Source organism: Melospiza melodia, chromosome 5 (genome assembly GCF_035770615.1).
Source record: "Melospiza melodia melodia isolate bMelMel2 chromosome 5, bMelMel2.pri, whole genome shotgun sequence".
Taxonomy (NCBI): Eukaryota; Metazoa; Chordata; class Aves; order Passeriformes; family Passerellidae; genus Melospiza; species Melospiza melodia.
Genome location: NC_086198.1, coordinates 76,114,755 through 76,128,569, shown reverse-complemented (window position 1 = coordinate 76,128,569; position 13,815 = coordinate 76,114,755). Strand labels below are relative to the sequence as shown.

The 13,815-nt window shown below is 38.0% G+C and overlaps 1 protein-coding gene across 3 annotated transcripts in view; it reads left to right on the top strand.

Moving 5' to 3' along the window:
* Window positions 1–13,815, top strand: part of HTT (huntingtin) — an 81,104-nt gene that overhangs the window by 1,020 nt on the left and 66,269 nt on the right. For all 3 annotated transcript variants that reach the window (XM_063157463.1, XM_063157465.1, XM_063157466.1), the window contains exons 2-8: window positions 4,825–4,908; window positions 5,368–5,488; window positions 8,966–9,025; window positions 10,949–11,028; window positions 11,462–11,600; window positions 11,833–11,974; window positions 13,372–13,550. In XM_063157463.1, the coding sequence (XP_063013533.1) occupies window positions 4,825–4,908; window positions 5,368–5,488; window positions 8,966–9,025; window positions 10,949–11,028; window positions 11,462–11,600; window positions 11,833–11,974; window positions 13,372–13,550 (805 nt within the window). The remainder of the gene's footprint in view (window positions 1–4,824; window positions 4,909–5,367; window positions 5,489–8,965; window positions 9,026–10,948; window positions 11,029–11,461; window positions 11,601–11,832; window positions 11,975–13,371; window positions 13,551–13,815) is intronic.

Sequence of the window (13,815 nt, the reverse complement as noted above, 5' to 3'; positions counted from 1 at the left end):
CGTTGGGGGGCATTACTGGGTGGAGCAGGGCAAGGAGCTGTTCAGTGCCGCGGTGCTGCCCCTTGCGTTTGCACCTCCGCCAGCGCCTTTTGCCGAGCCCGTGACAGGGCCCGGAGCTTTTCAGGGATAAACACACGAGTCACACTAATACTTGTTCTCCTGCTGTTGGGGAGAAGGGAGAAGCAGCAGGGTTGAGGAGCAGGTAACTTCTCCCTTGGCACTTTGCTGCGGAGTTGGCAGAGGAGCAGAGCAGTGGCTCTGGGCTCTTGGCCACCTGCTCCCTCTGCACGTTCTGACACGGTTGCCAACTAAATTATCACGGTTGGTGCTGTTTGTCTCTGGAGAGTGTTGTCTCAAACAATCACGGTGCATTTCCACACTTCTGATGCTTAATAGGTGAGAAAACTCATCTTCTTTATGAGCTAGTTGTTCTTAGGTGCTTTACTGGTCTGCAGGGACTAATTGTTCTGTTTTATGCTTTTTTTATCTTTTTTATTTTTTTTTTTGCTAGTACTTTAGGTGGCATGGATGAACATCTATTTCCAGTTTTTCCTAGGTGCTGTTCAAATTTCTGTCTTGAAAGTTAGTGGTGAGAGAGGTCATGGTATTGCAAGAGAAAATCTTTAGAATCATTTGTGGTGCTTGTGATATTATGCTTGGTTTGGTGGTCTAAATTTAGGTATATTCTACTGTAAACATTAAAAAATTATTGTTGGAGTTGTCCTCGTTGACTTTGCTTTGTGTTTAAAAATAGGCTGTTTTCAGAAAGCTGATGGGACTGTATGCCCCCAGGAACTGGACAAACTCAGTGACAGCACTGAGCCTCAGAAAAGCCAGTGAAAAGCTGTTGTGGCAGCCTCTGCTGAGGCCTCCCAGACTTTTAGTGAAATAGAAGGTGACATATTGAATGTAATTCACAACATTATCTGCATTTATTTTTTCTTGTTTGTATTAGACTGGAAAGGAAAATTGTCTCTGTGTTTGGGGTGTTCATCTTTGTTGTGGTTCTCTGTAAATAACAGGTAAATCTCTTGTAGTTCTGTGTAGTAAGTTCCTACCATCCTACTGAGGACTGTTCCTCCTATGAAATGTTTTAAGATCAGAGAGATTGGAGTTGAGAAGAATTAATTGTTTACCTAGCAGGTGTCTATGTCTTTCTTCACTTTATTGTAAGACAATGACTCCAGAACTTTTGATAATACTGATATCCTCTCCTTTTTTAATAAAATCTTAATTAAATCCAAGCTTTTACCAAGAAGATAGGACCTTTTTCTGTTTCAAGAGATTTTAATCAGCAATAATCATGTGTTATGCTTACATCATGCCTTACAGTCAGATGTCAGTCTCTGGTCCCCTCTTTCTTATCTCTTGTTGGGATTTTTCCCTTCTATGTAAACTTAACTTGAGTTCTCTGTCATATTGCTTCTCTACACTTCTGCTGAGGCAACTAATTTTCTTCCTTATATTTTTTCAACTTTTTCAGACTCCAATTTTGTTAGAAATTGGATGTTTTGTTTTGGATCACAAAGCTCCCATTTACTTAAAAGTTTACTAATATGGTGTAATTGATTTGTGAATCCAAAAGTGGATTCTTTACATTTTCTCTTGTCAATTTATTCTAATAGTCACTTATTGTAATTTTTTTTTTTTTACCATTTGGTTCTAACCATTACCTTTACAGCAAAAGGTGCTGTAAAAGCCCAAGGAATATGCTTTTTTCTGTACTCTTCAATTTTTCTGTGTCTTTTATGTTTGACTGGAGCTGTGGTCAGGGATTGGTTTGGTCAGTGCTATATGGAGTCCTAGCATGAATTTGTTGTTTTACTGACGATCACATGAACTGCACGGGTTTTACCTATTGCCCTGCTTGTTAGAAGTGGCTCCTTGATGGTTTTTTGGCATTACCATGTCTAGGGTGTGTAGCAGAGCAGTTCTGGTTAATTTGGCAATCCATCACTATAATCCTGTATTACTGCACCTTGTTTCCAGTGTCCCCCATATTTGGACTGAGTTATTTCTTGATCCACTCATATTTCTGTTTGCTATTGAAGAGCAGGTTTTAGTTTTGTTACTTTTGTCAAGATTAATGTCAAGCTATTTGGTTTGGCCCTTTTTTCTTATCACTGGCTGAGCTTTAGAATTTCTGTACTCTTCACATATTCTTAATTTCAAGGTGTCATAAAAATGAGCATTGGAGCTGCAACTCCTTGTAGTCAGCTCATCTGAACTCAGGACAAAATTATCTGGGCTTGCTGGTTTTCTTACATTGTTTGTTACTCTTCCTGGAGTGTAGAAGTACACAGGGGATTAAACTCCTGTGTGAGTGAGATGGAGCTTTCCTGTAGATAACTGCTGCTTCCATATCTCCTGCCTTCTGTTACTCATCAGATGTGTGTGATTGATTCATCAAATGTGTGATGCTGTTGTTGGCCCCCTGGGTATGCTCATCAGCAGTTTGTCTGTGGACTTCATGATACTTCTGAATAGAGCTTTATTTGTTTTTTTGAACTAAAAAATATCATGTGTTTTCTCTCTGGATACTGTTCTGTGCCTACAGGGGGAGAGGAGGTAATAGAAAATATGTGCACATACATAATATACATTAAGCATTTTCCTTCCACCTTTCATTTCTTTAAATTATCTTTTTGGAAGTTCTATTTTCTCCAGCTGGGCCTTTTTAAGCTTTGAAGTTACTAATTTCAGCAAGGTGTAGATTTTGTGTTAGTGGTGCTCTCTGTTTACAGAAATTGGCACAAGAGATTGATCTCTGCTAGTCTGAGCAGTATTGAACAGCATTGAACTCAGACACTGCCTGCCTTGCTCAGGGCTGTGTTATGTGTAGATAATAGAGAACTTTATTCTGGAAGTAGACTTTGTCAGCAGGATTTTCAATGTGTCTTGTATCTGAAATACTGAGCTTATGGGCAAGTTCAGATGTGCCTGTTCTGGTTTTGGGTTAAATATGTACTGAAAATGGTGCTCATAAGAGATTGGGACTGCTGGGTAAAATTAGCATGAAAGTTGAAATTATTTAATCATTTTCTGAGGTGCCTGCTCACATCAGTGGTGCTGATGTTGCAAAATCAGTTGGACATCTTGGACAGTATTTGTTTTTTGTTAGAGATGATCTGAAATGCTCCTAAGGACTCTGACACTTTTTCAAGATGGAGAGAAAGAAAGACATTGTGTATCTTGAGCAAATTCAGGTTGTCTGCTCATATTCTGCCAGTATCTTAAGTCCAAGAAGAGATCCTCTTGGCTGTTTAGCTTGCCTAAATAAAATGCTGCCAAACTAAAACAGAAAAAATGGCTTTGTTCAGAGCTATTCCTTAAACTTTAAAAAGTAGAAAGTATTTCTGGGATGAGATGAGATTTTCTTTGTGAGAAAAATTGAAATCTTGGGAACACAGACTTTTGAACCCCTCAGTTCCAGGGACAGGGATACTGGTGTACTAATGAATTTTTTGAAAACCTCTTCTATTATTTGAGCTGAAGTTCCTAAATAATGCAGTGTAGTTCTTTAAAAACACTTGTCTAACTCTGTATTTTGAGTTAGCTGAATTTAATGTGCTTATTGGCTACTTGCTGTTGGCCCTTGATGTTGTGTTACTGCTATTAATGTAACTCAAGGCTGTTCACATTGTTTTCCAGCTTCTAGTTCAGAAACACTCTTTTGCTATTTCATGATTTTTGCTATTTTTTGCTGAGAGAATGAAATACTAAAAATTATCAGTTTTCATTTGGAAAGCAAAAGGGAGGATTCTCTGTGAATGTGAGTGAAAATCTGGTAATTCTTTATTGTGAAACACTCAGCAGAGGTATCTTTGGGTGGGTGGTTTTGCTCCAGTATTGCTACTGGTTAATTATTTAAAAGTAACATCTGCTTTCCTAGAAGTGGTTCTGTGCCAGTAAAGTTAGGTGTAGGAGAGACTGCAGACTTGAATAACATTTCCCAGTCAGAACTGGGAGTCTGTCTCACTCTCTTTTCAGTTCCTTCATTGGGGGTGGAGCAGGGAAGAGCTGCTATTCCAAGAGCTTGTATCATGTGGAAGTGAATGTTAAACACATTTTGCAAAGGAGAAATGTTTCATATTGTGCTCTCTATTGTTTGTAAATACACATTCTTTGTTTCTGTGCATTTTGTTCTCTTTATTGTGCACTCAGCTTGGCCTTTCCTGGGCTATACCAAGTGTTACTGTAGGGATGTTATTCTCAATGGGCAGATTGTGCCTTGAGCTTTGCTGTTTTTGTGATTACCTTTGGAGGAATGCAGTGTGTGATGGCATTGCTTTGTCATCCTTTGCACTTCAGATTCAAAGTGGTCCATTTAATACAACTTGAAGTTTCAAGACACAGGCAAACAAAAAAGGCTAAGGTGATGCTATGTAGGAGGAGGGTCTTTTTAAAAGAGCTATTTTTTGTTATCATGGCTTATTTTCTCCAACCTTCCTCTATCAATTTCTTTTATTTTTGCTTTCTTCTAGGACTGCATCATTTTTTCTGTCCTTTCCCTTTACTCTTCATTCTTCAATTTTCATTCCCAAGCATTTTCTCAGTGAAAGTTATGGAATTAATGTGATATTCCCTGTTAAATGATTCATTCTTCATTCTTTTTTTATTTCTCCTTTGCTTGTGTGCCCATGTGCTGCCAGCTGCAGAGGAAGTCCTTGCTCTGCAGGTAGTTGGTGTAGAGCTGTTTATGGAGTGACCAGAGAGTGCAAATGCAGCTTTTTCTTGAGCAATGATTAGACACTACTTTAGCAAGTGTTTGAATGGTCACTGTTGAACTCTTGTCTCACACACATCATTGTGTTCTTCCTTTAGAAAGAAAGAACTTGCAGCTACCAAGAAAGATCGGGTTAATCACTGTCTAACAATATGTGAAAACATAGTTGCTCAGTCATTAAGGTAAGGCAGTGTCTTTCATTTATTGATTATTTATTAATGTCTTTAATTCATTAGGATGAATAACAACTTTAGAGTGTTAGTTGTTGGGAGGATTCCTTATAATTGCTTGGTTTAAATGCTGAGCTTCTATTTAAAACTGAAATGGTGTGGGTTTTTTTTTAAACTAACTCAAAATCTAAGAAGGACTTTTGTTTACCTCTTGGTGGAGTGGGCACTTTCCTTCTACTGCAGACAGAAAAATTTAGGCACAGAGATCAAATACCTTACCAGGTTATGTAGGAAAGAGTTGGGAAATGATCTCCCAACTCATAATGAAGTGCTCTAGTACACTAAATGTCTTCTCCTCTTGCATATGTGTGTATGGTATATATGTAGTTGGATTATGAAACCCTTTCAAAAACATCATTGGTGTTCATTTTCATGGTGCACATTGTAATTTTGTAATGTTTGTTTATTTAGGAATTCCCCAGAATTTCAGAAGCTGCTGGGCATTGCTATGGAGCTCTTTCTCCTCTGCAGTGAGGATGCAGAATCTGATGTCCGGATGGTTGCAGATGAATGCCTTAATAAAGTTATTAAAGTAAGAGCTTTTACTATCACATTTTGTCTCTTCTTGATGCAGTGTCCTGTATGAATTCCCACTGATGTTCCTTTAGTTGCCTTTCTTACTGTTGATGATATCTCAATGTAAGAGGCTAAGTAAGTTTCTGTACTAAATTCTGTGTGTGCTCTTTCTCTCTTAGGAGAGGTTTCTGTGCCCAGATCAACATATTTAACTTGTCTTATGTAATTCATTGTTCTGATCTATTCTTGTCTTCAGTTGTTCATTAACTTTGTTCTCTTCAAGTTAACCAAAACAGGAATGTGGGCTTTTCTAAAATCATCCTGTGTGGGAGGAATACTCCTATTATTGTTCTGTAAACATAAAGACACTTAGCATGAGGAAAGGTAAAAATATTTTTTAAAAGCTGATTGAAAGGTAGTGTGGTTTGCTGAGACTTGGAGGAGGAGATTTCAGGCAGAAATTAGAATAAATATAGTATTCTGGAGATTGTTTGTTCCCCTGCTGTGATCAAGAATGAAGAGCTTGTTGGAGAACAGCAGATGGGCATTCGCAGGAGGTCATGCAAGGTCTAAATCTTGATTCAAAGTATCTTAAAATGAACCTTATGAGTAATTTGTAGCTGCTGCTTCAAGGAGGGGCTTGTGTTCACTTCCTTTTTTGGGGTTTGTTTTTTTCCTGAAATAATTGAACTTTAAGACACTGTTATGTACCTACATAAATAATCTAGTTGATGCAAAGTGCTTTAGAAATATGCAAATAATAATTTTCTTTCATATGGAGAGGTGTGTAGAAGCAAGAAAACTGAACATTCATATCTGAATGAATTAAGTGTTGGGGATTGGAAGTTGTATGAAGAAGCTTACAGATTGTGTAGTGTGTTCCATAATGATAGGGAATGAGGAGGTGTGAGTTCTTTGCTTTTTTTTGTTTGGCCCAATAGCACTTTGCTCTTTTCACTCTGATTTGACTGTTTTTCTATTGGAGGGAGTGCACTCTATGAAATGCATGCATTATTATTTAACTCAATTTGCTTTAAAAGCTACTTTGAAACAGTCCTAAAGAATATAAGCTTATTTCTTACTTTCCATGAAACACTTATGTAGACTTGTATAAAATTTACCTCATAAATTCTTTAATCTATTTAATAATTTTGCTTTCTGGCATGTTTCAGAGTAACTTGAAAAACTTACAAGGTAGTTTGTTTTGTTTTCAAGATTAAAATGTTTTTAAATGCTGGCATTTTCTCTCAGCCATTAAGCTTGGCAGTTGGTCTCAGCTCTTAAGTGGTAACATTTGTGATATTCTAAACACATGGATGTATCAGGCTGTTATGGAGGCTGGGTGTACTTTGTATTCTGTTTCTATGCTTTATCTTGTGTGGAAGCAATTTAAAAACTTGGGCAGACACTTGTGTATAAATGCAGAAACAAAAAGCTGTCCAGTTTTACTTTTTGGTTGTGCGAGTGCCAGTGATGCTTGTGGTAAGTAGAACAGAGCTGTTGGACTCCTAAGCTTGCATTTTAGTCAAAGTTCAGCCATTTTTTAGTATCTCAGGCATTTTTAGAGGCTAATTCTTTTGCTGGTTAGCAAAAGATACTTTGTAGCTTCTGTTGAAATGAAAGACCATAGATGTAAGCATTACTCATGCAACCATGTGTCTATCTGGAGTTTATGCTCATTACTGTAACTAGAAAATGAACTCTTCTGTGCAGACAAGGCTGAGCACTTAACTTTAGATAAACACTGTAAGTCATCTTCAAGTATAATGACACCCACCTGTCAGTACCTCAAAGACAGTGTAAATGGCTCAAAATTTAAATAACTGTGGTGATACATTTAAAAGAAAAAACACCAAGCTGGGACTTTGCAGGTTTCTGTGGATAAGGTCAAGCTGCCTTGTCTCTAAAGCTGATGCATGATGTTGTAGTATTCTCTGTGCTAATGATACTGGTGGGACTGTTCACACGGATTGCAGTACAATTGGCCTCAGTAATTGGAGTTTATTCTTGTAGCAGTTTAGAGCTTACTATGCTTTTTTTCCAGTGATGACATTATAGATTCTGTTCTGCTAAAAATACAGCTGTACACTAACAAAAAGAGTTCCTGTACTTGGGTGTGTTGTAAGGACAACTTAGCCTCAAGGCCAAATAATAGCTGGGGCCTTTTTGTGTCGCTTGATATCCATATATATATATATATATAGGCAGTGAACTTTTCATAAAAACAAAGTTTTGTGAAGTAAATCCTACCTGCTGTCATCCTGGCACCTTCCGTCTATAGTTGGGGTGCTTATGTTAATATAAAGATCCAACCCAGCCAAGATTTTTCTGGGGAAGGCAATGCCATTGTAAGGTGTAATTGGGGTGAATGGAGTTTTGTAGCTTACAATTTTAGCTGGGGAGATCAGGCTCTGGAGGAGCCACAGGCACTCCACTCACTGTGCTGAAGCAGTTGTGGCTTCTAGCTCAGTGGGTACCATAAGATTTTGTAGTCATGATGAGTAATCCTGTGAAGGTGGGAGTTTAATGGTGGTGGCCAGGCAGGCAGTTAGAAAATTAGAAATGGAGAAATTATTGGGCAAGGAATAAAAAATTAAATACTCCACAATATAGCACTGTATGAATTCACAATGTAGGCACTTTCAGATTGTATGAGGGTCTCATCTCCTCAGAGGATGAGCTGATGGAAATGTTCATAAATCGTAGCATACACTAGGGAAAAAAGTGGAAGAAGGGTAACCATATATATACAAATTGTTCTCTATAAAAAGATTATATTTTCATATCTTCTTATTCTCTGATACTTTGAAGGTAGAGAATTGTTGGGGTGAACAGAAAATTTCTACTTCTATGTGCTTGCTTTCATGTCATGTGCACTGAGTTTTAGCCAGGCTGCAGGTTTGAACCCTTTTGCTGTATGCTTGATTGGATCCTGAGATGTGACACTTCTGGTGTGCAGAGCTCCTTGTGGTGTGTGTACTAACTGGATGCAGAAAATTGGCTGATTCATGAAACAAAGGGTTTTCAGGGGCTGTTAAAGGTAAAGGTACAAATACAGCTTCAGTTTGAGAAATAGTAGAAGCCAGCTTGCCAGTGGGGGCGTGTAGCAGGGAGTGCCTTTTTCCTGCTTGTGAATGCTGTTCTTGTGGTTTAATGTTCTGTTCATGAGTAGCTGTTTCTGGTGATTGCCAGAAAGCACAAGAGTTCAGTTCTGCTTGTAGGCTGATCCCATATGGCCTTTTGCAGGTAGAGTCAGTAAAACAGTCAATATTTACTGCAAGTAACTGTTAGAGTTTGTGGAGTTTGTCCACATTTGTGTGAAGGATAAAGGTGTCTCCTCTCAATATTTATCACTTCCTCAGTTATACATCAAATATAGGGACCATTAGATAGTTCTGTGCCTTGTTTGAAGCTGTTTTACTGCAAGTGTAACATTTTTCCTCTAAAGCACCTCCCCTGTGATACAGTATGTTCTCAATGCATTTTATTGCAGGCTTTGATGGATTCCAATCTTCCCAGGTTACAGTTAGAACTCTATAAAGAGATTAAAAAGGTGAGTGATTTTTCCTTTGTGTTCTTTCTTCTAAAAATGTATTCAGTCTGTGTTCTAGTATATTGGAATGTAGTATTAGTATAAATTAGTAGTTTGTCTTTTAAGATCAAGGTCAAATCTTCATTTTTAGAAGGATTTGTGACTGTTTTAAAGTATTATTCTACTGAATTCCTCACTGCTGTCCCCATTGTTTGGATTTAACCACTCCTGAAAGTTTATCTGGCAGAAAATGTGAGCATTTGGTTTGAATGGCAGTTTGAGTTAGCCTTAGTGACTCCCCACCCAAAGGAATAATTCATGATGCTTCCTCCACTGACTAAGCTGGAAAGAATAACTCAAACCAAGAGGGTGATGGAAAGTAGATAGAGGACAGTGGCATTCTTAATTGACACAACCTCATGGAGAATTAAGGCTTGAAGTAACCTGCTGCAATTACTTTATGAATGTATGATGTGTACTTAGAGTTTCTTACAGAGGCATAGGGAAAAATACTGAGGCATCTCTGTAGGTATCAAAAGCTACAATTCAGTTATGTCCACAGGAATGAATTTAGTAATAGCCTTTTTGAAGTTTGTGACTGCAGAAGAGAAATACCATGTTTAGAACAGTATCACTGAAATTGTGTCTCTTGCATCTATAAACATGGGGTCAGGCTTGTACAGACTGAAAATAAAGGTGTTACTTGTCAGACTGTCATGATACTGGGTTTTTTTTGTTTGTGGAGGGAATAATAGAGCTCTAGAAGATAAGTCACAAAACCAATATGCATAGCTTTTCTTGTGTTAGATGTAGGGCCATGTGTGGATATTTTACTGTATTACTGTACCTTTATGTCATGCAATATTTTTGAGAGTTTGGAAATGGACATTACTTAATTAACAGAAAGCAGCCAACATACAAATTGCTCCAAAGTTTCTGCATATTTTTAACTGGGTGTAGGAGGAAATATTTTGTTGTTCAGTTGGCGTGTACTTCTTGAAAGGTGCTCTTGGATTCATGACAGGTGAGAGAGAGGTAGCATATGCAACAGGAGCACCCAGCAGACTGAATTTGTTTGTGCATCAGGATCACTTCAGAAACCATGCCAGAATCTGTTGTTTGGCTGTGAACCTGGGAAATGCATGTCTTGTAATTCAGATGCAAGTATTTTTTACTTGTCCTGCTAACAAGGCTGCAAGCCTTTGATATACCAGCTGAAGAAAGTAATAAAGAAATGACAGTTTTCAAACATCTCAGCTTTATCTTCAGGGGACTCAGTTTGAGAAGCATTTTGGTTGGGTTTGAACTACATTAGGTAGACACTCTCCTAGGCATCCTGACTTCCACATTTCTCTGTATTTCCAACAACACTAAGGAATTGTGCTACATCCCTGGACACTAATGTAAGGGCATTCTGGTTCAGGTGAGGTGCACAATGGAAGATGTCAGTCCAGGCAAATAGATAATAAACTTCAGCAGTCAATCCATTGTGAAGTGCTACAGATCAATATATTGATTTTTCCTTTGGTGCACTCAGAAAAGCTGAATGTTGTTTATTTGCATACCTTCTCTGCTGTCAATTTTGCGCTGTATTTATATCTCTGCAAGTGTTACAGTGATTTTCAGACTCGCATCAGTGTTTCTTTTCTCTGTGGTATTTTAAGCAGATTTCAGCAGAGCAGAGAACTCAGACACTTCCTTTTCTGTTGTGGTGTTCCTTATTATTCCTTTTAGATTACTCAGAAAACTCCTAATGCCAGCTAGAAAAATGAAGGTAGTCATGGAACTGACCTGACTTCCTTTTGGCTAAAGGAAATTTATGATTTCCAGACACGTTATATTTTTATCTGTTTAAGTAAAATATACAATATTGTATGTTGTAGGCAATTTTTTGTAGGAAATGGTTTTGCATGATGAAATGTGATAGTTATATACTCTGTCTAGAATGGTGCTTCAAGAAGTCTGCGTGCTGCACTCTGGAGATTTGCTGAGCTTGCCCATCTAGTGCGGCCTCAGAAGTGCAGGTAAACACATTCTAATAATGAACTTTCCAAAGAACCTTTAAAGAAATATAGATGTTAACAGAATGTTACTGTTGGGAAGTTTTAAGTATGTAATTAGGAGGTTGGAGGAATTGCTATTACCGTATTCTCTCTGAGTTTATTTTATCATAAATAAAGTGTGTTTATTTAATGGAGTTTTAGTTCTATGCTATACATTACTGTAGGGGGGGGGAAACTTGTGAAGATAATGACTTGTATATTTTTTAAGTGTATTCTTCTCTTGCATTCAGAAGATTCTTCTTTTTTTCCTATTTTCTGTGTAGCTAACAGGTACATTTTTGTATGATTTAGTAATACCACAGAACTGGAGTATGAATTAAAAGGGTTAGAACCCTACTTAGAAGGGTTCAGTAGTTCTGCTCTCAAGTCAGTTTTTCTCCTGTGCCGTACTTAGGCCGTACCTGGTGAACCTTTTGCCCTGTCTGACACGGATCAGTAAGAGACCCGAGGAATCGGTGCAGGAGACGCTGGCTGCAGCAATACCCAAAATCATGGCAGCCTTTGGCAATTTTGCAAATGACAATGAGATTAAGGTACCTTTCTTTACCCTATTAGTGCTCCCTGTTAAATCCCAAAGCATGGTGAGTTAGCAGCATTACCATCCCATGGTACAGAAAGCAGTGTTACAGCTGCACATCTGAATTAAGGCAGTAGTTGCCTTTGCTTGATGTGCATGAAGTAATGCTTTGAATAAATGAAAAATACATTTGCTGGCTTCTTAGTTCACTTCTGATTAAAAGTTAAGTAAGGTGTCTTTGTTTTTAGGTTTTGTTGAAGGCTTTCATAGCTAATCTTAAGTCCAGTTCCCCCACTATCCGTCGAACAGCAGCAGGATCAGCAGTGAGCATCTGCCAACATTCACGAAGAACACAGTATTTTTATGCCTGGTTATTGAATGTGCTTTTAGGTAAGATTCAGGGCAAAAAAATTAATTGGCTTTTTGTGTAAGTAACATTACATGTAAGAATATGTATCACTTTGAATATGTGAAAGGTTTTCAGGTAAAGGAAGGATACTTTGACTGAAAACTGCTGATACTTTCTCTATCTGGTGTTAAGTTAGAGGAAGATACTTCTAAAGCTATTTGTCTCTCTCTGTGCTGCAGTGCTAGTAAGTAATATCAAAAAGAAGTAGCTGAGGCTTGGGAAACAAGTAGCTTGCTGGAAAATGGGGTCTGAGGATTCTGAGTGAACTTGGGGAGTCTGAAGACTTGCGTGGTCCATCAGCTTGGTTGCTAGTGCAGCAGGTCTGAGGTGCAGAGTACCCTGCTGTGCTCTGGGCCACGATCACATACCCCGTGATCTTTCTTAGAGGATCACTGCATAGATTCTATTATAACTTAGAGCAGAAATTGAAGTTTTTTTTAATTTAAAGTGCACAACTTTGTATCAGATATTGCTTCCTTATTTCTTCAGCTGGGAAGTTTGCATGGTCTTCTGCTTGTTTTGCAAGTCATGGCAAGAGACATCTCTGGCTTTCAGTGGAAACTTGCCTCAATTTTGTCTTTGACAAGGGGTTCTTTACTATGTAGACTGTCTTGCAAAAGGAGAGATGAGGAAGACCAGCAGATACATAAGGTGTTATCATGTTAGCCTTGCTGCTTTCAAGAAGTGTGAAAAATTCAACAGTTACATTGTGACTTTCCTCCCTCTAAAGTGATGTGTGATAATGTCCTTGGCAATGATGCAGAATTCAAACAGAAACATGAATGGGAACTCCAAGAATTGATTCTGATTTTTTTTCTCCTCCCTGGATAGAAGATTGTGTTTTCTTCCATAACTTACATTAGTTTGTAATATACTTTGGGATTGGTTGTGATTAACAGGTAGGTATATGGAAGACAGTTCCCAAAACAGAGCAAAGTGCAAATATCTTCCATTAGGATAGCAGTGCATCTGTGAGCAAGGGAATTACACTTGGGTGTAAGCTGTCAAGTGGAGAGAGGAGGCAGGTGAGAGGAGCAAGAATCTCTAGATCATCTCACGACAGCATCAGCTATTACAAAAAAACCCCAAAACAACTTGTGCTTTTATGGAGTAAAAAGAGGTGGGAAGCAGGGAAGGTGAGACAGGGCCCTCTGATCATTCTCCCATGCTGCTTAATTGATTGTTAGTAGTATAAAATGCATATTTTCAAATGTTTCTACATTTGGAAAACACTCTTAAGTGGCTGCTAGGTTTGTTGTTGCTGTTTTTTTTTTTTTTTTTTTTTTTAAGAAACTATTATATGGACTACATGAAATAACATTTGTGTTGAAACTAGCCACTGTCAATAGCTATTTGGCAACTTTGTTTCTCCCCTCAGGCTTGTTGGTTCCTGTAGAAGATGATCGTCCTACTCTTTTAATTCTGGGTGTTTTACTTACACTAAGGTATCTCATACCTTTGTTGCAACAGCAAGTAAAAGATACCAGCCTGAAAGGCAGTTTTGGTGTAACAAGGAAAGAAACAGAGATTTCACCTTCACCAGAACAACTTATACAGGTAAAATATGAATAACAACCCTTACCTGTGTAGTACTAATTGGGAGGGAGATAAATAAATAGTGATCTAAATAAATAGATTAGTTTGATACTGAACACTCTGACTTCTCAAATTCCTGTTTATCTTGATGAGTGATAGTTGGTCCAGTGAGTGGAATTATTGATAAGTAATGACCAGACTTCTACCAAAAAGGCATTTAAGTGGCTACAATTGATTGATATTTCCCCCTTGGAAGACTGTGGTGAAGATCATATATACCAAACAT